The sequence below is a fragment of the Acipenser ruthenus genome, chromosome 24, assembly GCF_902713425.1.
Source record: "Acipenser ruthenus chromosome 24, fAciRut3.2 maternal haplotype, whole genome shotgun sequence".
NCBI lineage: Eukaryota > Metazoa > Chordata > Actinopteri > Acipenseriformes > Acipenseridae > Acipenser > Acipenser ruthenus.
This window is the reverse complement of record NC_081212.1, coordinates 5556176-5582074: the sequence shown is the minus strand read 5'-3', so window position 1 is coordinate 5582074 and position 25899 is coordinate 5556176. Positions and strand designations below refer to the sequence as shown.

General features: G+C 39.5%; 3 protein-coding genes across 5 annotated transcripts; 2 read left to right on the top strand and 1 right to left on the bottom strand.

Annotated features, from left to right (window-relative positions):
• The first annotated feature begins 376 nt into the window (after positions 1–376).
• On the top strand, positions 377–9979 carry LOC117429188 (uncharacterized). Its single transcript, XM_058998167.1, has 14 exons — positions 377–451; positions 1156–1294; positions 2312–2454; positions 2840–2957; positions 3901–4029; positions 4200–4432; positions 5292–5400; positions 5870–5944; positions 7107–7246; positions 7609–7762; positions 7841–7919; positions 8452–8541; positions 9046–9136; positions 9608–9979. Exons 1-14 carry the CDS (start codon positions 386–388, stop codon positions 9815–9817), a joined length of 1776 nt encoding a protein of 591 aa, XP_058854150.1. The 5' UTR covers positions 377–385; the 3' UTR covers positions 9818–9979.
• Positions 9980–13775: 3796 nt separating this feature from the next.
• Positions 13776–17229, bottom strand: LOC117962933 (polyubiquitin-C). The gene is made up of 2 exons (XM_034906899.2): positions 17073–17229; positions 13776–15997 (listed from the first exon to the last, which is right to left on the bottom strand). Exon 2 carries the CDS (start codon positions 15987–15989, stop codon positions 13932–13934), a length of 2058 nt encoding a protein of 685 aa, XP_034762790.2. The 5' UTR covers positions 15990–15997; positions 17073–17229; the 3' UTR covers positions 13776–13931.
• Positions 17230–22539: 5310 nt separating this feature from the next.
• LOC117429020 (centromere protein V-like) lies at positions 22540–25862 on the top strand. 3 transcript variants are annotated; one of them, XM_058998166.1, is made up of 5 exons: positions 22540–22829; positions 23629–23727; positions 24194–24263; positions 24631–24745; positions 25408–25862. In XM_058998166.1, the coding sequence occupies exons 1-5, from the start codon at positions 22789–22791 to the stop codon at positions 25467–25469; spliced, it is 387 nt and encodes a 128-aa protein (XP_058854149.1). In that variant the 5' UTR covers positions 22540–22788; the 3' UTR covers positions 25470–25862. The 3 variants fall into 3 exon arrangements, with proteins under 3 accessions (XP_058854149.1, XP_033904021.1, XP_033904020.1); XM_034048130.3 differs by having other exon boundaries at positions 22545–22691; positions 25445–25862; XM_034048129.3 differs by having other exon boundaries at positions 22546–22829; positions 25445–25862.
• Positions 25863–25899: the final 37 nt, after the last annotated feature.

Here is a 25899-nt window from a genome sequence, read left to right as displayed (position 1 = left end):
ACGAATAATATTGGATTAATTCCGAATGTGTAGCATTGCAAACAAATACCTACCAAATATTAAAATGGATGATGTTTTGCAATATTATACTTATTATACTGCAATATTAAGAACAGATCGGCATGTAAACGCTTTCTTCACACGTTGACCTTGTTTTGAAAGTTTCCCCCGCTACCAGGCGCTCCTGTTTAAAAGTCTGATACTATGTACAGTGATATTTACAAGGTGAGTTGATTTTAAAAATAAAAATAAAATAAAAAAACACCGAAACATCTCCAGCAAATGCGTCCCATGAACTCCATGCGAACTCAGACCACTGCAATATTTGTTCTTGGCTTTACAGCGCTTAGCAACGGCTTGTTGTTAGTTAGTTCGATCTCGAGCAATGGAGGAGATCAACGCCACACCACATTGGATAATAAACGCTAGAAAAAACATTGAACATTCACAGGTATCAGAATTCATTTGACTGTGGCATTCTGTGTCACGAAATTAAAAATTGCAAACTGTAGTAAAATGTTGTTTAAGTCTCAAACCCCCAGCTGACAGAGCAATCTTTTACGGTTGTTGTAGAAGGGTTGTGTGTGTTGTGTGCGCCTAAATAAACCGCAGTAAAAATATAGCAAAGTATAGGTTGAAGGAAAGCATGGTAAAGCATGGATGGTGTGATAAAGCAAATAAAAAAAGCATGCAAACGATAGTACTCTATGGTACATTGCATAATAATTGGAAGCTCACGGGGAAGCTGTAATAATGTTATTACCGTGTAAAAGTAACGTGGTAAACTTTTGTGAAGTCTGATGCCTGTGTGTGCAAGTCTCTGAATCAAAAGCGTTTATCAAACACACCTCCATTGGTTAATGCATACTACAACCATGCAAAATGCATAGAAAACTTAAACATTACCCTGCAAATGTACAGGGGTGAACTGTTTTAAGGCTAAATCTCAACAACATAACCTGACCACAGTTTCCTCTCCACTTAGATAAACTGCTTTCTCCTGTCGGCCTTGTTGGATGCTATCTGATATTTTATAGTTTTGCAGATAATATTTGGGGCTTCTTTTTATTTCCTGCCTGTGACACTGTGTATTAGATTGGTGTATATTGCAGGTACACACCAAAGTTTTTACTGTGTTATTTTCTCTTCTGTTAGCAGTGGAAAGGTTTCACTGCAGAGCTGTTTGATGCAGTCCAACAGCAGCTAGTGGAGAGTCATGTTAACTTCTTCACTGATCTCTCCGAGGCAGAGAAAACACTGTTTCTGGAGAGAGCTGCTAAAGCTATCCGCAGAGGTAAGGCTCCAGCCCAATGCAACTCTCACTAGACCTACATGCTAAAAGCATTGCAATGTGTAGCAAAGCATTGTGAAAACAGTTATAGAAAAGGCACATGAAAAGACATCCTGTTGTGGTTAAAACCTACATACTCAAGAACAATTTTGTCTCCCTCATCCACCCTGATGTAACACAGTCAGTGTTTTGAGGGTTGTGATGGAAATATAATGAGTTCTGGTTGTAAATCTCCCTCTCGACCTGTGAGGATACAAAGTAGCGAAAGGGAAAGGCTTTGGACAGGTTGTCCTGACAGTTCATTCCCTGGGTCGGGAAGTCAATCAGCCTGGAAAAAGACGAGACTCCAGTGCGAGAATGTATTGACCTGGAAGGTAAACGAGGTAGCAGCTGCAGGCTACAGAATCAGCTGCAATCGTTTACCAAGGGGTCATGCATAATCGCATAAAAGGGGCTGGAGTATTGTAAATCTTTTCCTTCGCTTGGTTTCAGAGACGCACGGACCTGGAAGGACCGGGAGAGTTCCCAAAAATAAATAATAAATATTTTTGAGTGTTTTGTTTGTTTGTAGCACTGTTAGTAATTGTCTTTTTTTTTTGTGAATTCACTAGACAGCTAACACGTCTCCTGAGCTGTCGCCTTGGGCCAGCACTACCCGGAACAACATCACAGTCACTGTCATTTGTTATCACCCACCTTGAGCACTACTGCACGCACCCGGACTGGTGATTTGTGTTAGTAGTATTGTGGGAGCGGATAACGTGTTATTATTTGTTTGTGTTTACAAATCGTTATTATTTTCCTGCCGAGCTTTACACCAGGGGTGTATCGCCGGAGGATTATTGTTTGGTCGTCAGACCAGGATTTCTGTTAAAATAAAAAGAACATTTTCCAAATTGGATTACAGTTTTCACGTGTGATTGTGTCTGCACTGCGTCACCTCTGCATCTGGTCTTAATCAGCAGCCACTTTGAGTCCACGACTTTATTATTTTGTAAACTGTGAGTGTGTTTGTTTTAGGAAATGCCTACAAAGAAGTTGTGCTTCAGATCAGCTCCTGCTTAGAGGATCAGCTGAGCAGCTGTGTTGCCATAGAGATGCAGGAGAGTGGCAGCGTGTCTACCAAATCAGATCGCTTTCAGAGTCATGTCCGGGATGGAATGGTATGTTGGTTTCTGTGCTTCCGACCACGCCCCCTGTAGATCTCTATTATACTGTTTCTGAAAAGAGTACTGCCACTATAAGTTAACCAGTATTGGTATGCGGTACCATCCTGTCAATGGCTCATAACTACAGTAAGGCTTTAAAAACCCTATTTTTACTTGTCATAAGCAGAACACCTTAAGTCCCTTCTCATTCTTGCAGATTGTTAGTTTTTCAGACTACTCACTTTGATTCAAAGGGAGTAAACACTTCATTGTGGTAAACTGGGTCTATGTAAAACAGTCGCTGGAACAGTGCTGAAGTAATGTAATTTATTTGAATGTACTGAGATACATATGCATCTATTTTTATATATTTCTTGGCGTGTCTTTTTTATTTTTTAAGGTCAATCTTTTACAAAAGTGGCCTGACATGAAATACAAACTTCATGCCCTCTTCAATCACCCTTTATCTTCAGAAATCAGAAAAGTTGCTTGGAGACTCTTTCTGTCCAACACAAAGGGTAAGAGAATAAAATAAAAATGTACTTTGTTGTTTCAAGCATTTTCTACACAGAATAGGAGAGATCTTTTGATAACGGCAAAGTTAACATATACATACAGTACTGTAGTGCAAAGGGAAATGTGTCGATTAAATATTCTTTCACGAGGCAGGAGGCAGGAGGCAGGAGCCAGGCCTGCATAAAGGGACTACTGGAAGAGACTAAGTGCTTGTGACTTTAGCAACAGAATAGGGGTTTCCTCTTGACTACTCGGAGAACCGCCATCACTGAGGTGAGGCTGAACCGATCAACCTCCAAGGCCGGGAAGCAAGGAACTTCCCTCAATTGGAAACTAAGGAAGGATACAGGACGAACTAAGGCCTCCCTGGATTACTGATAGAGGTCAGACTTGGCTCACACTCTGAGGCCACATGGAGAGCCTTGCGATCTATGCAGGGAGAACAAAAGCATTGGAAAAGAGAATAAGGAAATAAACACACAAAGAGGTCCAGGGGTCCCCCAAGCTGTAAGAGCCACCTTCAATAAGTTGAGTCAATGACTAGCTTGAAAGTTGGGAGCAAGCTTTGCTCTCTGAAGGGGAAGACTGGCACAGGTGCAAATGAATAGATTTTAGCAGGAGAATAGAAAACAAAACCTTTCTCTCGGAGGGTGAGACGACTTTGTCAGCCTCTAAGGTTGGGAAGTGAGCTTCATTTGCCCCCAGAGGGGACCGTTGCAGAGGTGACGCAACAAATTGTAGCTGGCTACAGTTTAAATAGGGTGCAGACAGGTATTTTAGCAGGATGATATGAGTGAGGAGCCCAAGCTCCAGCCCCCCAAAATACACCAAGGTTCTACTAATATTATGATGTAAATTCACTGGAATCTCTTTGCATTCTGCCTTGGTTTTGCTAATATCTCTCTAAGTAATTGGCAGTGTTTTATTCTTTCTTTGTGTCCGTAGCTCGTATGGAATACTTGACTAGGGTGTCAACGAACAAAGCCAAGTTCAGCATTGACTTGGACATTTCCATGAAATGTGACACTTTGCTTTCCACAGAGCCAACATTCAAACACCTACGAGACAGTAAAAGTAAGAACACCTTATTGTAGTTTATTTAGTGTTTTAATATATTTTAGTCTTGAAAGTAAAAAGGTATAGAGCTCATGTATATAGCTTGATATTTGCATCCTGGTCAATAAAGCAGATCTTATTAACACATGGGGCCCACTCCCTATATTTATGTATTCTTTACTTTGTAGTTGCTGCAAAAGCGATGAAAAATGTCCTCACTTATTACCACCGAATCCAGCGCTTGAAGAACAGTCTCCCAGACACAGAGTACTCTTTGCTGGTGCCGCTGGTCCAGGCTGCCATTGCAGGGACCGCACACAGCACCTCTGTTGCCACGGTTACCACTCTCCTGGTAGAAGAGTATATTACATTGATGGAATCAAGGCCTTCGTTTATGAGAAACTCAGAAATAAGGCACAAGGTATTCAAATAATATATGTTTTTTTACTGTCTACCGGTACAGGAAGAGACCATCATTCTTTCAATACTAACTCACAGTGCAAGGAGGGGCTGGACAATAAAGAGGAGTCATTGTTTAGGAAATAATAATCCAAAAGATTAAAATCCCACTGAACGAACATAACTTCATTTTTAACAAAATAGCAAATTAAAAACAGTAATCAATTAGCACCTCAAAGCCCCATAACTATGCTAAAAAGAATTGCTGTGTGAGAGTGTGTAAACCGCTGTATAGCTAATGTGGATTTATCTGGAGAGGAACTTAGACACCACAATTTAGTAGATTTACAGATAGTAAGCATATTTCTTCAATTACAGTTTCTATATATATATATATATATATATATATATATATATAAATAGTCATGTTTTTAATTCAAGAGAAGGAACTTGCTTTGCATGACAGCTAGCCACAGGACACCAGTTGGAAAAAGGGGTTTTGAAACTACTTATCTTCATTCCGGGTTGATAAATGATATCAAAAACACAGAATTGAGAATATACTGTATGAGAGATTAATAACAGTTATAGTTAAGTTACTATTTGAGACAGACAATGAGGTCTATATTAATGACCTCAACAGAAGACACCAAATAGACCCAGGGTGTCCAATCCCAGTCCTGGAGGGCCATTCCACCAGGTTTAACAGGTAAAATGATGTAATGAACTACCTTGGGGTCTGGATGGAGGTTTAATTGGTTCAAATAAACAATTTAGAGCAGGGTTAAAACGAAGACCAGGAGTGGAAGGGCCAAAGTCACATTTATGTGAAGGCCACCAAAGTACAGTGACGTGTCTGTCTGTCTGTCTTTCTCATCAAGGCTTCTGCTAACACTGAAGGGGTTGTTGTGTTTGAAGAAGTGGCTCAGATGCTTGGACAAAAGGACAAGGAACTGTCCAATGTGATTCAGAAAATATACACACAACAAGGTATCAAACTGAAGCAAGTCAAAGCATATTGATATAGAGCACAAGGGAAGCGAAGAGTGAGCACCTGCATATAGAATAAAGAAGAAGTAGGGCAGACTTTATAGAAGCCTTTAAACTCTTCACATTGAAACCCAAGCCAGTACCTGAAGCACAGCACAGAAACTAGGACCAAGGGACACAGATGGAAATGAGGTGGAGGACAGGAGACACGTTTTTACACAGAGAGTGGTGAGGTTACTGATTCATTGGGGTACTTGGCAAAGTTTTTAGATCAATCACCTACTAGGAACAAGATGAGGATATGTGGACTGAAGCATGCAAATGCATATTAATATAGCTTAACCAAACTATGCTAAACAAGTGCTACATATTTAGGGGTAAGACACAAACTCAGATATTCAACGGCTGATTTTGCATCCATGGCGATGTACTGTAGTAATCATTTTCCTTGTTATTTTTATGGTGACAGGTGACGAGCCTGGTGAATCCTTATGCAGAGGTGTAGAGAACGTTCTGCAGGCAGCACTAGGAGTCCTGTTTGTGGGTAAGGCATGTGAATTCCAAAATGCTGGGCCATGCACATAACAGCATGCATCCTAACCAGATTCTATCTTGCAGCATGCAAATGGTTAATCAAATACTATATACTTCCCATGCAGATGTTTAGGCAACTGCTCTTAGTCTGCTGTACATTGTGAATAGCGATCATGTGAAAGGACTAGCAGGATCAAGTAAGTTATTATTATTATTATTCATTTCTTAGCAGACGCCCTTATCCAGGGCGACTTACAATTGTTACAAGATATCACATTATACAGTTATCACATTATTTTTACATACAATTGCCCATTTATACAGTTGGGTTTTTACTGGAGCAATCTAGGTAAAGTACCTTGCTCAAGGGTACAACAGCAGTGTCCCCCACTGGGGATTGAACCCACAACCCTCCGGTCAAGAGTCCAGTGCCCTAACCACTACTCCACACTGCTCCCCTTTGTTCTCGTTGAGGCCAATGGAACCATGTGTTTTCTCAGTTCCTCTGCAGGACTGTTGTTCTTAATCAGCCAGAAGGGAGTTTCCATTCTACAAAACGAGAACAAAGTCCACCTCAGCTATTAGTCTGTTGACATCACATGGTTTCATTACTGTGTCATCCTTATACAGTTAATTGATTCTTAACAGCAAAAAAGCAGTGAGAATGTAGGATGGTCATGTTCTTTGTACTGTATGTTACTAATATAATTGTACAACGCTTGACTTCAATTTTGGTTTCAAATTGACAGACACAATGCTTTCATTTTCTTTTGAGCTGATTTACAGTTGCATATCCTTACCTAAGGTAAAGAACTGGCATCTCAGGAAATGAGAAATGAAACACTAATGTGTGAAGTATTTCAGGCTTCCTGATGATGTAACTGTGAAATCAAACACAATGAAATCAAAGCTTAAAAGTTTTTACACTGTGTTTGTCGTGTATTGAAATCCCTGCTATAAAACGATATGGTTTTAAAGCCAGCGCAAGTTGGCTTCAGAATTGGTCCCACGCACTTTATTTTTCTTTGCTATTCCTTTAGGAAAGTCAGTTAAAATGTGTAATTTTATACTGGTAAGACATGTCCTTCTTTTCTCTTGATCATTATTATTCACAGGAATGTTGTAAACAACGTTTCTTGATTGTCCTTTCATGTGTGTTTTTTTTGTGCCAGGCTATTTAAACATGACCACATTACTGTACATCTGGGATCAGTATGTCATCGGACTTGATAAGCCTTCCTACGACTGCGCACCTGCATTCAGTTTCACTTTTCTGCATCTTCTGAGAGACCATCTCCTGAAATGTAGCACAGTAGGTTTTTACTGACTGCCGTATGTGCTTCATTAAAAGGTGTAGTGCCACAGACTGTTTAAAAATCTATATTATTTTTAACATGATTTTGTTGTTTACCTAATAAAACCTGATTTTTAACACCCAAATTGGATTTTTAAATTCTGAACCTGTCAGATCCCTTCATTAATGTTATGCAGCTGCAGTATTAAAAGTTATTATCCAGTAAACAGTGTAATGAAAGGGAGTATATATTAAAATATTGATTTGACCCTCAAAACAAAATCTAGAAGGCACTATTTACTAAGGTTGTTTTGTTTCGCTTCTTGGGCTGGAACAGTTACTGATGTATTTTACAATTCTACTCGTCTTGCTGCTTGTAGAAAGATGAGCTGGCCGCAGCGCTGCGATCTCAAGGACCCCTGCTAACAGTTGGTCAGTTTCAGAGTGTCATCAGCAAATATTTTTATGGAGACCTCTATAGTACATTAACCAAAGATAATGCGGAGAGCTTCCCTGTTCTGGATCCAACTCAAAGTAAGGATTCTTCCTGTATTGTTGATGTCGTTACTGTGCCAGTTCCATTACTGTTCCTAATTCCCTCTATTTTCTTAGCATTGTTTCCACCGTGGACCCACTTGTCAAGCAATGAAATTCCTTTGAGAACCCGACCTAAAGACAGAAGACAGGCAAGGTAAGAATTACTCCCCACAAGCCCCAGTCTAGTACTACACCTATAGTCCTCTGCTGCTGCAGATTGGTGGCAAGGAAGCGTGTGTCCCAGCAGCTAAAGGGGAATATAAAGACACTTTAAAGCTGAGGGAACACGAGGCCACTTTGTGGCTTGGAACTTGTTTTCAGGAGACTAGGTTTCAGGCCACTACATGGCACACCAGGGGAGACTTGGGGTTTGATACAGCAAAGTTGCCTCAAACTTTGTCTCCTGGAACCAGGTTTCAAGCCACTGTTCCTGAAAAAGTGGCTTTGTGTTCCCTCAGCTTAAAGCAAGTGGATAAAATGCCTTGAGGTAAAACATATGTAGTATATGACACACAAAAGACTTCCATTTCAATGTGAAAATAATGCTGGGACACTGAAGTTTTCAGTGCAGTACTCAGCGTTACCACACTGCTCCATCTAGCGGTGGACTTGATGTATTACATTATAAATAAAAATGATCTATCTGCAGTATAATACAGTATTATGGGCTTTTTTTCTGCTCCCAGGGAAGAACGAGAGGCTCTGAGGACGATTCACATTGAGAAGATGAAACAAGAGGAACGGCATAGAAAACTAAAGGAGAAAGAAGAGATCAGGTATAAAACTCACTGTACTGTATGTGAGTCTAAATTACACAGTGACAATGTATGAGATTTACCAGCTCTGACTCTGCAGCTTGCCAACTTTCCAGCATTGAGCACAACCAAATGCAGACAGGCGGCTGATAATGATCTACCATAGCCAAGAGAGACAATGTATCATTGATATATACAGGGCAGCAGTGTAGAGTAGTGGTTAGGGCTCTGGACTCTTAACCTGAGGGTCGTTGGTTCAATCCCAGGTGGGGGACACTCCTGCTGTACCCTTGAGCAAGGTACTTTACCTAGATTGCTCCAGTAAAAAAACCCAACTGTATAAATGGGTAACTGTATGTAAAAATAATGTGCTATCTTGTAACAATTGTAAGTCACCCTGGATAAGGGCGTCTGCTAAGAAATAAATAATAATATATACAGGGAGTACTGTATACTGTGTAATATCTACAGTAGAATGGCAATGCATTTTTTTTATCATTATAATTGACTTGTGATATTTTGCAGGCTGGAGGAAGAACGGTTGCAGAGACAGCTGGAAGAAACCAAACGGATCAATAATGAGCAGAGGCTGTACCTTGAAGAACAGCTGGCAGAGGTGAGGGACATTTGAATAGCTTACCTGTGCTGGGTTTACCTGTGCAAAGAGTTATCATTTCATCGTGTAAGATGCAGAAGTAGAAGTTGTATCATAGAGCATGGACATTAGTCATAAGAAATTAAACCTCATCTAACACTCTTTATTGCAAGTTATAGTTGTCTTAGATTTGAATCTTCTCTTTCATTGGGATTCCCAATTCTATTACCCTACGATTACAGGAAACGGTGCAGTAATATTTGTAACTAGAGGATGCAATGAGTGTACTTGAAAACTCCCTCACTAGTATAAAAACATTTCCTGTAACCTCTGCATTGTCGCTGAAGTTCATACCAGTCATAACTAGATGCAGAGCTAATATTGACAGTACTGAGTAATTTCCCCTTATCCTCTGCATACAAAAACCTTTACGATTTACGATTTTTTTAGGAAAGTCTGATCACTTTGTCGTGTAAAATGTGTCTTCAACAGGAAAGGCAGCATCGCTATGACATTCAAAAGAAAGCAGAGGAGCAGATCGGCCTGCTGCAAGCGGAAATCAGGAAGATCAAGGGAGACAGACGGGTAAAACCCTGCAGCAGTCTGATTATTACAAGCAATCTGCAACACTCCCTTTCTACTCTGCTCTGTGCCAATATGAGCAGAGCACACAATGTTAGGATGATCTCATTGGCTTTTTGATCGGGTAAAAAGGGGGCTTCTGTGTAATCAGGGGGTTTTGATTATTTTGAAATTTGAGTACTAGTGGATTTTCACAGCTAAATTGGAAAAAGCTTTAAATACAGGTATGTAAATGTACTGGTATTAACTGCTTTTTTTTTCTTTCTTGTAGCCTTCTATTAGTGTTTTCACTGTTAACAGGTAATGTGTTTTCTAAAATCACCGGCACATAATTTAAAGTAATGGCATTGTTGCCATTTTGCTGGTAATCAGGCTTGCTTATAACAAGCAAAGAATACACTACTTTTTAGTGTGACACACATCAGCTTTGTACATTAATTACAATCAAAACATTACCTAATATAGGAAGTAAGACAATATACATATACAGTACTGTGCAAAAGTTTTAGGCAGGTGTGAAAAAATGCTGTAAAGTAAGAATGCTTTCAAAAATAGACAATTAACTAAATGCAAAGTGAGTGAACAGAAGAAAAATCTAAATCAAATCCATATTTGGTGTGACCACCCTTTGCCTTCAAAACAGCATCAATTCTTCTAGGTACACTTGCACAAAGTCAGGGATTTTGTAGGCATATAGTCAGGTGTATTATTAAACAGTTATACCAAACAGGTGCTAATGATCATCAATTCAATATGTAGGTTGAAACACAATCATTAACTGAAACAGAAACAGCTGTGTAGGAGGAATAAAACTTGGTGAGGAACAGCCAAACTCAGCTAACAAGGTGAGGTTGCTGAAGACAGTTTACTATCAAAAGTCATTCACCATGGCAAGACAGCAACAAGACACAAGGTAGTTATACTGCATCAGCAAGGTCTCTCCCAGGCAGAAATTTCAAGGCAGACAGGGGTTTCCAGATGTGCCGTCCAAGCTCTTTTGAAGAAGCACAAAGAAACGGGCAACGTTGAGGACCGTAGACGTAGTGGTCGGCCAAGGAAACTTACTGCAGCAGATGAAAGACACATCATGCTTACTTCCCTTCGCAATCGGAAGATGACCAGCAGTGCCATCAGCTCAGAATTGCAGAAAACAGTGGGACCCTGATACACCCATCTACTGTCCGGAGAAGTCTGGTCAGAAGTGGCCTTCGTGGAAGACTTGCGGCCAAAAAACCATACCTCCGACGTGGAAACAGACTTTCCTAAAAAAATCGTAAATCGAAAAGGTTTTTGTATGCATAGGATAAGGGGAACAAGGCCAAGCGACTCAACCATGAACGAAAACACAGGAACTGGGGTGCAGAAAAATGGCAGCAGGTGCTCTGGACTGATGAGTCAAAATTTGAAATATTTGGCTGTAGCAGAAGGCAGTTTGTTCGCCGAAGGGCTGGAGAGCGGTACACGAATGAGTGTCTTCAGGCAACAGTGAAGCATGGTGGAGGTTCCTTGCAAGTTTGGGGCTGCATTTCTGCAAATGGAGTTGGGGATTTGGTCAGAATTAATGGTCTCCTCAATGCTGAGAAGTACAGGCAGATATATATCCATCATGCAATACCATCAGGGAGGCATCTGATTGGCCCCAAATTTATTCTGCAGCATGACAACGACCCCAAACATACAGCAAAAGTCATTAAGAACTATCTTCAGCATAAAGAAGAACAAGGAGTCCTGGAAGTGATGGTATGGCCCCCACAGAGCCCTGATCTCAACATCATCGAGTCTGTCTGGGATTACATGAAGAGAGAGAAGCAAATGAGGCTGCCTCAATCCACAGAAGAACTGTGGTTAGTTCTCCAAGATGTTTGGGCCAACCTACCAGCGAGTTCCTTCAAAAACTGTGTGCAAGTGTACCTAGAAGAATTGATGCTGTTTTGAAGGCAAAGGGTGGTCACACCAAATATTGATTTGATGTAGATTTTTCTTCTGTTCACTCACTTTGCATTTAGTTAATTGATAAATATAAACTATTAACATGTCTATTTTTGAAAGCATTCTTACTTTACAGCATTTTTTCACACCTGCCTAAAACTTTTGCACAGTACTGTACAGTACAGTATATATATTTTTAAGGTTTGACAAATGCTGTATTTGGGATGCTTGCTATTTTATGAAATGCATTATTATGTAATAGATAGCATAATGTAGGGGTGTATACACAGCAGTTGTCCCAGTTAAAAGTAACTACCCATACTGCATCCAACTTTGGAGCCCTTCTTCAAAATGTTTCCTTCCACACCTATGTTAACCTGTCATTTACATTTATTATTTAAGTTTTGGAACCCCACCGCCTTCCATTGAGTCAAAGAGTCCTGTTCAAGACCGCCAGCTACCATCACCTTTAACACAGCAAAATACAACACAAGGTGAGGAGAACCAGTTAATTTCACCACAGAATGATCATTGGAACGTTGTGAACTTTTGTATATAGAAAAATAACTCAAGACAAACTAAATGTCAAATACGAAATGTCATACACAAGTTTTGGGAAGTTTTCAAAGCTGCGAGTCTGCCATTTTGAGTAACTTACCTGTTCAGTAATTCTTTATTTTTCAGACAATACAGCTTTACCTGATGGTATGTCCAAACCTCAACAAATTAATGGACGTACAGCAGAAAGTGTGACCCAGGATCTGCTCCAGCGAATAATGCTAACAGCTGATACAAGTGAGTCTGAATTCTCTGTGAACAGTGATCAGAAACATTCATGTTTTTTTCAAATTAAAGTGTTGCCACGTTGTAATGTGGGGTACTTTTAAAAGCCCTCCCTTACATACTGCTACCAGTGTATTTGTAATACTGTGTTTTTATTGTTCTTATATATATATATATTTAAGTTCTACCAGTTTAGTTATTTCATTTTAATTTTGGGGCCGAGCTGTTTGCATATTTATAACTCACTCTTGATGAAGGTATTATGCAACTTTGTTTTTTTCTAGTCATCAATGGAGAAAACACAGAGCGAGAGGAACTCAATTCAGTGACAAGGGATCATCTTTACAGCTACAGACAAGATGTCCAAAATGCAGAGGTACACATATAATATAATTGAATTTTTTGTGTTATTTGGTTTTCTGAGAATATCAAGTTTTGATTTTACCCTTACCAACAGCTTGAAGTATTTGGTCGATACCTTGATCCAGAAGAACTGAAGAACATGCCAGAGCCAAGTAGAACAGAAAAGAAGAGAAGGCTGGCAGCAGCAATCAGAAGAGGAGTGGAGGCCAGATACAGAGCCAGAATCACACAAGAAAAGCTGCTTTTAGCAGAGTCAGTTGCCTACATGGGTGCAACAGTTACTTGAAGTACAGTGTGCAATCTGGTTTAGAAATACTTGCTAGTTACTTTCACAAATATTTTTTACACTTTGTTTCCCATGTTAGGCAAGATTAATAATAATAAAAAAAGATTTTTGAGTTTAGGATACAAAGAAACTATGACTTCAGCATAAGGCTCACAATGGATAAATCACCTTGTATTTCTACTATGCACTCTAAAATGGGTAGGTTTTATTGCTCCCTGGTTAATATTTAAGTTAATAGAAGCTGTACCTTTTAGCACTTGAGTGACTTCATTCCAAGCAAGCAGTAAGTGAAAGTAAGCTATTATAAACAGAATAGCCAAATACTGATCATTTAGACAGCAATTTCTCCCAACATATAGATGGGCAGATTAACAATTCTTATTCCAGGTTTTTTTTTTTATCCCTATACTAAACTATATTAAAGTGTGACTTACTTAAACTCTAAAAATAATATGTTACAGGAATGTATTTTAACTATTTATTTTAAATAAAAACACTCCTTGATGTATGTTTTTTTATACAGACTGTTACTGCAAAGTTAGACTAGTCTGTTCTTAATATTTCTGATACAATGTAATTAAATGAATTGGACAATATCATGGCAAGTTCTGCAGTGATGTCACTAGTGAAAACATGTCTGAGTTTCTTACCTTTTGATTTGAGTGTATGTAAATGTATTGCCTAAAGCTGCAAAATGTATTAAGGGACATACTCGGGTTTAACTGCACTTCTTTATTAGAACATTTTAAACAGTCCAAGAAACTTATGAATATATAAAAAGTTCAATTGATAACTCACAGTGCAAGACAAGACAGAACTATAAATCACATAAAGCATACAATTAGCAAGAACAAATGTTCATTTTTATGAACTTCAGTGACCACCTCTAAGTCGCAAGACAAGATGGAGGGTGGATTCTTTCTGAATGTTGTAGTCAGACAATGTGCGTCCATCTTCCAGCTGCTTGCCTGCAAAGATCAGCCTCTGCTGGTCAGGGGGGATTCCTTCTTTGTCCTGGATCTTGGCCTTGACATTCTCAATGGTGTCACTGGGCTCAACCTCTAGGGTGATGGTCTTGCCAGTCAAGGTCTTCACAAAGATCTGCATACCACCTCTGAGACGCAGGACCAAGTGCAATGTTGATTCTTTCTGAATATTGTAGTCGGACAGTGTGCGTCCATCCTCCAGCTGCTTGCCTGCAAAGATCAGCCTCTGCTGGTCAGGGGGGATTCCTTCTTTGTCCTGGATCTTGGCCTTGACATTCTCAATGGTGTCACTGGGCTCAACCTCAAGGGTGATGGTCTTGCCAGTCAAGGTCTTCACAAAGATCTGCATACCTCCTCTCAACCTCAGGACCAAATGCAGAGTGGATTCTTTCTGGATGTTGTAGTCAGACAGTGTGCGCCCATCTTCAAGCTGCTTGCCTGCAAAGATCAGCCTCTGCTGGTCAGGGGGGATTCCTTCTTTGTCCTGGATCTTGGCCTTGACATTCTCAATGGTGTCACTGGGCTCAACCTCAAGGGTGATGGTCTTGCCAGTCAAGGTCTTCACAAAGATCTGCATACCTCCTCTCAACCTCAGGACCAAATGCAGAGTGGATTCTTTCTGGATATTGTAGTCAGACAATGTGCGTCCATCTTCCAGCTGCTTGCCTGCAAAGATCAGCCTCTGCTGGTCAGGGGGGATTCCTTCTTTGTCCTGGATCTTGGCCTTGACATTCTCAATGGTGTCACTGGGCTCAACCTCAAGGGTGATGGTCTTGCCAGTCAAGGTCTTCACAAAGATCTGCATACCTCCTCTCAACCTCAGGACCAAATGCAGAGTGGATTCTTTCTGGATGTTGTAGTCAGACAGTGTGCGCCCATCTTCAAGCTGCTTGCCTGCAAAGATCAGCCTCTGCTGGTCAGGGGGGATTCCTTCTTTGTCCTGGATCTTGGCCTTGACATTCTCAATGGTGTCACTGGGCTCAACCTCAAGGGTGATGGTCTTGCCAGTCAAGGTCTTCACAAAGATCTGCATACCTCCTCTCAACCTCAGGACCAAATGCAGAGTGGATTCTTTCTGGATATTGTAGTCGGACAGTGTGCGTCCATCCTCCAGCTGCTTGCCTGCAAAGATCAGCCTCTGCTGGTCAGGGGGGATTCCTTCTTTGTCCTGGATCTTGGCCTTGACATTCTCAATGGTGTCACTGGGCTCAACCTCTAGGGTGATGGTCTTGCCAGTCAAGGTCTTCACAAAGATCTGCATACCACCTCTGAGACGCAGGACCAAGTGCAATGTTGATTCTTTCTGAATATTGTAGTCGGACAGTGTGCGTCCATCCTCCAGCTGCTTGCCTGCAAAGATCAGCCTCTGCTGGTCAGGGGGGATTCCTTCTTTGTCCTGGATCTTGGCCTTGACATTCTCAATAGTGTCACTGGGCTCAACCTCTAGGGTGATGGTCTTGCCAGTCAAGGTCTTCACAAAGATCTGCATACCTCCTCTCAACCTCAGGACCAAATGCAGAGTGGATTCTTTCTGGATGTTGTAGTCAGACAGTGTGCGCCCATCTTCAAGCTGCTTGCCTGCAAAGATCAGCCTCTGCTGGTCAGGGGGGATTCCTTCTTTGTCCTGGATCTTGGCCTTGACATTCTCAATGGTGTCACTGGGCTCAACCTCAAGGGTGATGGTCTTGCCAGTCAAGGTCTTCACAAAGATCTGCATACCACCTCTGAGACGCAGGACCAAGTGCAATGTTGATTCTTTCTGAATATTGTAGTCGGACAGTGTGCGTCCATCCTCCAGCTGCTTGCCTGCAAAGATCAGCCTCTGCTGGTCAGGGGGGATTCCTTCTTTGTCCTGGATCTTGGCCTTGACATTCTCAATGGTGTCACTGGGCTCAACCTCTAGAGTGATGGTCTTGCCAGTGAGTGTTTTCACAAAGATCTGCATCTTTCAGTCTAAGATAGAGAAATAAAGTTTACTTTATCAAGACAGTCAATATTCAGCTGCAGAGGTAGATAAATATTAAAAGGCACTTTATTAAAACAAGAATAATATTAAAACAAGAATATTCTTAAGTTATGTACGCATTACACAAGACAATATTTAGAAAAAATAAGTTACTAGTTCAGATGCAAGCCAGGTTCTAAATGCACAAAACACATCCAAATCCATTGCAAATATATGGCTAGTAATTATTATGAATGCCCCAAACGTTGCTATTTCACATTAACCCTGTAATTCCATATAACACACTGCATAAATCGCATTAGGGACTACACTAGTTAGTGTGTTCGTGAAAATATTGTAAAGATTGTATGAACATTTGTCAACATAGGCTTAAATATGCCTACATATAAAATCTAAATAACGAAACTAACTTCCTCCAGCCTTGTTATAAAAAAAAAAGTCAGAAAGACCAAAAAATAAATTTAAAAAATCTCCAAACGCTTAAAAGGCTTAATTTGGACACGTTAGGCTTATTCAATGTGAACAGGTTTTTGGATCTTCTCATAGTCCAGAGAAGGACGATGAAAGGGTTCGCCAAAACTCAAAGCTTGAACACCACCAGTTTACATAAAGAGCACGAGGCCAATAGGAGGCGCAAGGCTGTAAAATGGCCGTGCCTTTGTTTCCGTTTTATGACTCAGCAAGTCGACAAAGGAACAACAAGGCGTAAACAAGAAAACCGTACATTTCAAATAAAAATACCATTATCAAAGCGATTACACCGCCAAATATAAATACAAGTTAATACAACGGCTTCAGTAATCGGATGGTGAAATACACCGTTGCCATTAAGTAGTCCAAATGTAAAAGTTATTATCATATAATGTAACATTCATACATTTTTTAGCGGCATTTAAAGTAATTTCCCGGTAGTTTTATTGACAAACTACCAGCAGCAGAGAGATATCCAATTTTTAGTTAACATTCATATCTAAAATAAATAAAAGTGATTTATCCAACTTACAGTAATATATATATATATATATATATATATATATATATATAACTTGAAAGAAAACTTACAGTTTCGGGAAGCTTCGTAAAATATTACTTGTTCTCTTAATGTAGCTGTGCTGAAATCTTTCTTCAATCTGCCGCACTGATTCCTGCGTCTTACTTTTATAGCTTCATCGTCAGCTACGTTTCACCCCCTACACCGACCTACAATCCCTCCGCTAAGAAAAGTAGATTCAAATTCCGTTGCAACATTTCACTCATGCAGCGTGATGTAAACGAAATGTATCCTCATCTCAACTACAGTAATTGTAGATTCATATTCCATTGCGACATTTCAACTCACGCGCGTGATGTAAATCAACTACAGCTGTGCTATATTTAATATGGGTCTTTTTTTAAACATATCATTTCGAAATATGAAAAAGTTTCCAAAATACCCGACGCGCATTGATATAAAGAAGTACATTTTACAACAGAAAGGTCTGGAAGGTTCTGGCTTGTTTGCTTAAGCGAACCCGCCTCCCAAGCTGTGATTGGTCAAAAGAGTTGTTTTTCTGAATGTTCAGTGGCTGATTATGATGTAACTCGTAGGTGTTCCAGTAATACTGCGGTTTTCTCGCAGTTTCTAGGTGTGCCGAGATTAATTTAATTATATCATTATTAAGAAAATAGTGATGTAAAGTAATAACACGTCGTCCTTTTTCCAAGTATTTTGTACGGTAAACTGCATCATAAAATTAGATTAGCTGTTATTTTAATATGATTTTCTTTTTACATGTTCACAAAGTTTAAAATGGATGGCGTACTGTAATCGTATTGTGTATTTCATCATCTGGTAGGTATAGTGAGATTTTTAATGGATCTGATTTTACTTGTACTCACTTAAACAGTTTCTCATCAAGCACCAAGTCTCCAGAATCAACACGACCAGCTGAAAAACAGCAAACCACCAGTTTCGACCCGCATTAACACCAGTGCTTGTCATTGCTGCACTGCCTGTATCAGTAGTACCTTTCCTTTTAGATTTAACGAACGATTCAACTATCATGTGCATTTATTTAGCCATACGTCATTGACACATTCTGTTACAATGTTGTTTAAAATACTAACCTAACACAGACTCCACCAATACACCTGACCAGTAGCAGTTAGAATTGTTTTTATTTGTGTTTTAGAAACCTGAAACACCAGGTACAGACATAGATTATAGATTTATATATAGTACATTATATATGTGTGTGTGTGTGTGTGTGTGTGTGTGTGAGAGAGAGAGAGAGAGAGAGAGAGAGATCTGGGATGACATACTTCCTAAGTGCTCAAGTCTTGTTTTGAAGTATTGGAAAAGTTCAAGTGTAGCCACAATTAATTCAATGCAGTAATGTGTTGAACCTAGGATGTCATGTGTCTGACTGAGGAAAATGATTAAACGCTTTTAGCAATAAATTGAAATTTTGCTAATGTATTACTGTCTTGTTTACACAGTTTCCGTGACTACCTTGCTTGTGTGTGGTTTTCCATGATTTTACTCGGCTTTATCACAGTTGCTATGCATCTTCCACGGTCCCACTATTTTGTCTTAAAATTGAGTCAGTAGTGATTCATGCAATTGACAAATGTATTGATTTGTTGAGTCTGCTTGTGCTTCAATCCAAGGGCTTCAAACTGCTTTATGTAAAATGGCTAGAAAACTCATTCCAGTTTCTTCTTGTTTTACTCTTACAAAAAAAAAAATCACATGCCTTACATGACATTGAACAAAGTGCGTTTACGTGTGGCATCATAAGTTATGTGTTGTTTGACTTTGTATAACTCAGCACACCCTGTCATTATCTTAACAGACCCAGAAGCTTCTAGATCCAACTGTTGAAACAACCTTGTGTTGATTAGATAAACGAACCTACGCCCTTTATCAGTAAGGCCTAACCTTAGGAGGAGGCAGTGTGGTCCAGTGGTTAAAGAAAAGGGCTTGTAACCAAGAGGTCCCTGGTTCAAATCCCACCTCAGCCACTGACTCATTGTGTGACCCTGAGCAAGTCACTTAACCTCCTTGTGCTCCGTCGTTCGGGTGAGACGTAGTTGAAAGTGACTCTGCAGCTGATGCATAGTTCACACACCCTAGCCTCTGTAAGTTGCCTTGGATAAAGGCGTCTGCTAAATAAACAAATAATAGCCTACAGCACTTGCTGTTTCACTTGTGATTCACTGGCTCTTTCTGTTTGTTTCCTGAGTGTACTGTGTCACACCAGCTTCAGACACAATGCAACGTGTCACATGTTATATGTAGTCAGCAGGTTTGCTTTGCTTAAGTAGGTCAGTTGGCTGGAGTTCAAGCCAATGCGTATTCACTGGAGAAAGTACAGCAGGACAATATTATTATTATTATTATTATTATTATTATTATTATTATTATTATTATTATTATTATTATTATTATTTGCCATATAATACCTTGTTATGCTCTCTACTTGATCAAAAACAACACCCTGTTGGTTATCCAGTTTATTTTCATTTTTCAGCTTACTCCTTCCTGAACCAGAGTGCCTACAAAGCTTGTTACTTTCGACAGGGGTTTAGAAAACTAAATGATCGAATGAAAGGGGGTGATTCAGCTTGTTAGTGCGCATCCGCCCTGTGACTAGTAGCTGGCTGATCTCAGAAAGATCAACGGATCTCAGTCAGGGTTTAGTTTCATCAGTGAGCAGGTTTAGTTAACTTCTGAGCCACGTTATGAAAAGATCAATAGATGACCGTGTTGTATTGATGTGTAAATACAGTACGACACACTGCTGTTTAAAAGCACATTTTCTACACTTTTCTTTATATATAAAACTGGAGGAAAAACTTTAACATGTATGTTTCACTTCCTCATCTTAGTTTACATTTCACTTTGAGTTTGTTCTTTTTCAATTATGATCACGACACCCAACTGTACCCAAACGCATTAACCTCTCTGTGCTTTACAATGCTTGCCTATGCTTGACCATGCTTTCACTATGCTTTATCACTCTTTGCTATGCTTTTACTCTGGGAAACTTTTACAGTGAAAGGGGAATCAATACAAGGTAAGGTGAGTTGACCCAAAAGCAATCCAAATCTGCACTGGCTGTCTGGAGTGTGATTTCCTCTTTTATTAATAGTTTTAAAAAGGGACTGACCTTGCTGCTGTTGATACTACGGTTTAATAGCATTGTCGTAACAGTTTTACAAAGTAAACTTTTCAGCATTTTTACAGTAACCTCACACTTGACTCATGAAGTGATATAGAGACGCTGGCAATAGAAGAATGCAGTCTCTAGACTCCAAGCCTAGAATGACATTTGAATTATTATAGCTGCTTTTAAATAGTACCAAATAACACAAACTGGGACAGCTGGGTGCAATTATTTGAATGCTAACACTGTATGAACATATCACAGTTTGTTTGTTTTGTTATGTGGTCCTTTTTAAAAGCTGCAGCTGCAGTGACGTATTTAAAGTATAACACTCAGGTCAATGTAAAATTGAGCATGGTTGTGAGACACTGCAGTTTTTACAATGAGATGAATTTCTGTCATGTATCTAATACACAGCTCAGAGACAGCTAGAGCTGTGTATTAAAGGCTGATCATCAGTGGGAGAGGGAGTCCTGGTTTATTTTTAGGGATTCTTAATTTAGCTCAGAGTACCATGAGTATCAGAGCCTTATATCAAGAACAGTTATACAGGATGCACCCTTATATGAGCAAAAAAGAAAGATATGCTACTACAAAGCGTCTGTACTTTCAAGCATTGGTACTCAACCAGCCTGGTATAATTGTAAACATAGTTATTAATATTATTATTATTATTATTATTGAGAATGGTGTGGTTTGGTACTTGTATTTGTAGCAAAGTAAATCCTTTCCGGTTTGTTAAAGAAATGAGCAGAGGTACTGTAACTCCTGCTAATAAGGCAGTGTGGTCTGTGAACTTAGGACCAAACCTTACACATTAAAGAAAAATACATTAACTGGGACACATTGAAAGGAGATGTTGGTGTTCCTTCTTTGAATGATCCTTTTGAGAATGGTGCTATTTAGATCCATCACCTTTTAGATCAATTGACCAGACTGGAGAGGCTGCTGCTGCTGCAGTCTGTTCCTAATCATCAGAAAACCATGCACACCAGTCTTTCTAGTCAAGTGATTCCCATCCCACAGCTATGGCATGGAGACTGTATTGAGGCACAAGGCACACTGCTTTCCTGACGCTTGGCATTATCTCTCAAAGCAAATTCGAAATGGTCCAACCCTAAGTGAAACTCCTCTGTCTGGGTGTGGTGTGCTTCTGTCCTTCTCCGTCAGCCAGGCGTAACCCTGTGACAGGGGCACGGTCAGGGAGGTCACCTGACCGGCTTGAGTTCTCATATGTATGAACTGTGAATGGCCCCCAGGAGCTTGGGTCGCTGGTCCTTTAGTGAAACTGCTAGACCACACTGCCTCCTGTAATATGATGAGGAGTTGACTGAGCTAGATCCTGCCTTCATTTCAGTGGGATAGTACAGTGGTGGCCATGGCTTTAAAAAAAGAAAAAAGATCAGGTCAATGTAAATATATGACTAGGTATTTTCAGCATGAAATACAAGTGGGCCATTTCCAGAAGGTTGTGTCATCTTTATTACAAGCTTGTTTCCAAAGCTTTTAACTACCTGAAAGGAGAATAAAAAATAGGAAACAAAATAAAATGTAAAAGCAATCAATTTTCTAAGTTAGTTGAGTAACCTCAGCTTTTACCAGCTTTCAGAACAAATGGTGCAAAAATACACTTTCAAACACGATTTAACAATGCCACAAAAAAAGCTTTGTTCTAGTTTTATAGAAGCATGTATCTGTAAACTACATTTGATTTTATGAAACATCAGGTTTCCCAGTTCAATAACCCTTAACAAATGCCCTCATAAAATTGCAACACCAGAGTAACTGGTTGAAATCAATTTTGAACATCACAGAACTCTAGCAGGATATATGAACAGTATGTTCTGTTTGAATTTGAACTTTGTACTGCCCTTTCACTGGAAAACACATTTCCTTTATGCTGTTGCTGTTGGGTTTAGGTCGAAGCTGTTTTACAGTTGCATCACTGTTCCCTACTGCCTCGTTAATGATATGATCCTCACATGACTCATACAGGGCTCTCACTGTCCTGCAGCACATAGCTAAACCCTGAGCTGCTTTTGTCAACAGAACTTGGGGTGTGTCACAACATGCATTTCCAACTTGCATATTATCTGTAGATCAGCTGTTATTTTACTCAACAAATTGATCATCATTTTGACAAAAGAGACCACATCCACTTTTTAGTTATTGTGGGGTTTTTTTGTTTTGTTTTTTCATTACGTCTAATGCATAATTATATAAAATTAACCTTCTGATCCACCCGTAAACGTCACGAAAAATAAGAAAATATAAATACAGCATACCGCTGTAAAAAAAAAAAAACTTTTAAAAAGTCTCTTGGTTATATTCTGGAATGGTACAACCGTGCCCCCTGCAGGTAAAATTGAGCATTGTTTGTTTGGAGAGTTCAAAAAAATCAGACTTTGACCAACTTGGTGGTACTTCCGTTGAGACTTATTAAAGAAACAACGGGCTAAGGTAGTGTGCTTTTCAGGAACGAAAAAAAGTAACCTTAATGTAACTGCTCCTCATGAATCTTAATGATGCTGAGGTATAAGTAAAAGTAATTTTAACTGTAAGCAGAGACTCACATTAGGTCTAGGAGTCTTGCTTAAAACACCAGTAAGATACTGTAAAAGGTGTGCAATATGGCGAACTCTGAAAATACTCGGGAAAGACGCAAGCAATGGTATGTATATAAATATACTTAGATATACAATTGCGGTACAGAATACTAGTGTGCAAACAAAAAAAAACACAATTGAGAAAACACAGAATGCAAAGAACAGCACTACACTAAAATACAACGAAACCAGAGAAAGACGAGAAACATCCAGGTGGACTACTGGCGAAAAACATAGCATACATAGATTTTATTTTTAAATGAAGCAGTATTTATTATTAAATTAAGACACGTTACATTGCACAAAAGGATAACTACGGTAGTATATTATTATTTCATGTACCGATAACATGTATGTGTTTAGTTCTTACAAAATAAAATAATAGTTTGTGTCATGGCGACGTGTAGCTAAATTTCAAGGAATAAAGGAAATCACTGCATCATTAATTAGAAATGAAATTGAAAAATGTGTCTACAAATTTTATAGCAAAAAGCAGCACAGCCAATTAAAAATTCTGTCATGTCAGTACACCATTTCAGCCACAAGGTGACATTATTTTCATGTGAAACCCATTGTACTTATGAAACTTTATGAACTGCTCCAGACCAATAACATAGATTATTGCATGCAGGATAGACTCTCAGTGAGCGAGTGGTCACTGACCTTTTCCTAAGTGGGTACAGTCTGTGTTATTAATATCTAAAGTTAGTAAATGAAAACATTATTATGTATAGTATCATTACTGCTCCCTTTAGGATTTCTTCTGTTTTTCTTTCTTGGGCTGAGATGGTAACAATCTGCATGATGTGTGTTTAAAGTTAAAATCAGAGGTGACTTTTCCTCTGCCCCCTGCCTTGCTTTCAGTGATGATGAAGGACTTGTGAAGCATACAGGAGGCTGCCACTGTGGTGCGGTCCGATTCCAGGTGTGGGCTTTGCCAGATTTGCACGTCTTCAGCTGCAGGTGAGCAGCATACTGTATCTCCCGGCATTTCTGTACACGGTACATCGTATAGGTATAGCAACAGAGGTACGAATCATTTCTTTTGTGATACAAGAATAAAAGCTCAACACAACTCATTGCAGGTCACCAAGCGGTTCTCGAATGTAGAACAATTGTATTTATTGCTGGTATAAATACACACACTCCCTAACTCCATTATATTTTGGTCTTTTAACAAAACAGCCTGTCATTAATTGATCATTTGATCTTATTCTGCGTCATACAAGTAGCCCATGAGAGCCGTCGCATGTATCGTGATACGCATTGTATTGCGACCTGCATATCGTGATACGTATTGTATGGTAACATCCCAGCATGTGAGATGCCAAGCTTCTTTTATAGTGGTGTCAAGGAGAGCGAAGCAAAGAGAATGTGTGTATTTCTCTGACGTGGTATCTAACATGAACTGCCTTTTTTCTTTTTACAGCTGCAGCATTTGCACCAAGAAACAGAACCATCATTTCATTGTTCCAGCTTCAAGGTTCAGTCTGTTACAGGTAAAAAAAAAAAAAAAAAAAAGATAAATAATTGGTTTATTCAATTCAATATTTTACAGTAGGAACCACGTTAGAATTCAATTCTGTAACTGTACAATTGAGTCAAAGTAAATCATTGGTTCTACTCCTGTTGTGAGAAGGTTGAAAACCAGACCTAGTTTGTGAGCTCCGAAGTGTAAAGAACGGACAGAAAGGAGCTCATTAAAAGGGTTTGTAAAGAAAACTGTTGTGTTCCTCATCTGAATGATTTATTAAGGGACTGGTTACTGATATTAATAATACATCTGAAATGTCTTCCGTTATTTGGAGTGAAATTACTTTCATGATTAATATAAGGATTTGAAAAGCTTATTTTTTTCCCTTGTAGGGAGCTGAGAGTTTAACCACGTACACGTTTAACACCCACATTGCCAAACACATGTTCTGCAAGACATGTGGCGTGCAGAGCTTCTACAGGCCTCGATCCAACCCTGATGGATATGGTAAGTGACATCACTAATAAACACCCGCTGCTGTGAAGAGGCCAGGCTGCTGTGCGGGTCACCAGCCCAGCCCTAATAGAAAATGACATCTGAATCAAGGAGCGCAGAAGCAGCCAAGAGCTGCGCTCCCTTCTGAATGCCCAGCTATGTTGTACAACTGCTGTAGCTGTCAGCACTTGTGTGTGACATTATCATTCCTAGGCCAGGTCTGCAGCAGGGAAAGAGAGGAATTATCAGCTTCTGTGCTACTTGATTCGGATGTCGTTTTCTATTAGTGCTGGGCTGGTGACTCTGTCTACAGCTATGGTGTAACGTTTTGCATCACCCTATAGAATTAAGTCAAATTAAACCTGCTGAATAATGTTACGTTAACACATTGAATTACATACCGCTTTGTAGTTTTCCATATACTTAACGAAAACTGACAATAATTGAAAAATGTGACATTTCGAAATCTAACATGAAATACTGTACTACTGTTATGGCTTCCGGTAGACTATTGCAATATAATTTCGTAGTTTCTTTGATTGCTTGATGCTAAATAAAATATCGAAATGATGTTAAATTAAGGTCTCAATCCTAATATTCTAGGTGATGCAAAGCTTTTGGCCACAGGTGTATAGTGTTGGGAGTTCAAATATTTTTTTTTACATTCTCACAAGCTCCTGAGCGCTGTGTGTGCTTTGTGTGCGTCTCCAGGTGTAATGCCGCACTGCCTGGATGAGGGCACAGTGCGGAGTGTCAGACTGGAGGAGTTCAATGGAAAGGAGTGGGAGAATGCCATGGGACAGCACCAGACGATCAGGAGCATGTCAAAGACCTGAACTGAATGTGTGAAATGTGTTGTGCTGGACCCAGTTCCCCCTCTGTGGGCAGTCTCTCAGAGCATGAGCATGGAGACTGAACTACACTCTCACTGCCAGTCTTAACCTTTTCATACCTTTGGGAAATTTGAAATAGATGCATTTTAAAGTTTAATTCTTTTAAAAATCGAAATATACTACCCCAGATAGAGGTGATGATGATGACAATGATAGATTTTAAAATACAAGAGGAATCAGAAATACTTATTTCTTGTCAGACTTGGTAGCTATGTAATAAAAACTGCTATAAAATGCTTCTGCTTTGATACCCAAGTTCATAAATCCATTTCA